This window comes from Apaloderma vittatum, unplaced genomic scaffold, assembly GCF_000703405.1.
Source record: "Apaloderma vittatum isolate BGI_N311 unplaced genomic scaffold, ASM70340v1 scaffold30173, whole genome shotgun sequence".
NCBI lineage: Eukaryota > Metazoa > Chordata > Aves > Trogoniformes > Trogonidae > Apaloderma > Apaloderma vittatum.
Genome location: NW_009710332.1, coordinates 1 through 423, shown reverse-complemented (window position 1 = coordinate 423; position 423 = coordinate 1). Strand labels below are relative to the sequence as shown.

At 65.5% G+C, this 423-nt stretch overlaps 1 protein-coding gene across 1 annotated transcript in view; it reads right to left on the bottom strand.

Annotated features, from left to right (window-relative positions):
* The window catches only part of LOC104272309 (sodium/hydrogen exchanger 5-like), a gene marked incomplete at its 5' end in the record, with an annotated part of 2,038 nt that extends 1,693 nt beyond the window's left edge, over positions 1 to 345 (bottom strand). The window contains 2 exon segments of the mRNA XM_009867272.1: positions 3 to 65; positions 257 to 345. Coding sequence (XP_009865574.1) covers positions 3 to 65; positions 257 to 345 — 152 coding nt within the window.
* Between the last annotated feature and the right edge of the window lie 78 nt (positions 346 to 423).

The window sequence follows — 423 nt, the reverse complement described above, 5'->3', positions numbered from 1 at the left end:
CCCGGCGACTCCGCACCGTGCCTATCACCTGCAGGTCCAGGCACGCGCCGCTCCCGCTTTCCCTCCTGGAGGGCAGGGGTGGAAGTGATGGAGATGAGATGGAGGTGATGCGGATGGAGGTGAGATGGAGACGGAGGAGATGGAGATGGAGGTGGTGGGGCTGGGCTCCTGTCAGCCCCAGCACATCCCATCCCCAAGGAAGAGGGCAGCTGTGGCGGGGGGGTGTCCAGGGTCTCGGAGGGATGCTTGTACTCACAGGAGGTTTGTGACCGAGTACTCCGACATGGACGTGCGGCTGGGCATGGAGGGCAGCGCCAGCTTTGCAGCTGAGAGCACGTGGCCACCCTGCGAGGTGAGAGGGCAAGGCTGGCATCGGGGCAGCAAGGACACAGCTGGCCTGGAAGGGGTCCCCAATGCCTGGCC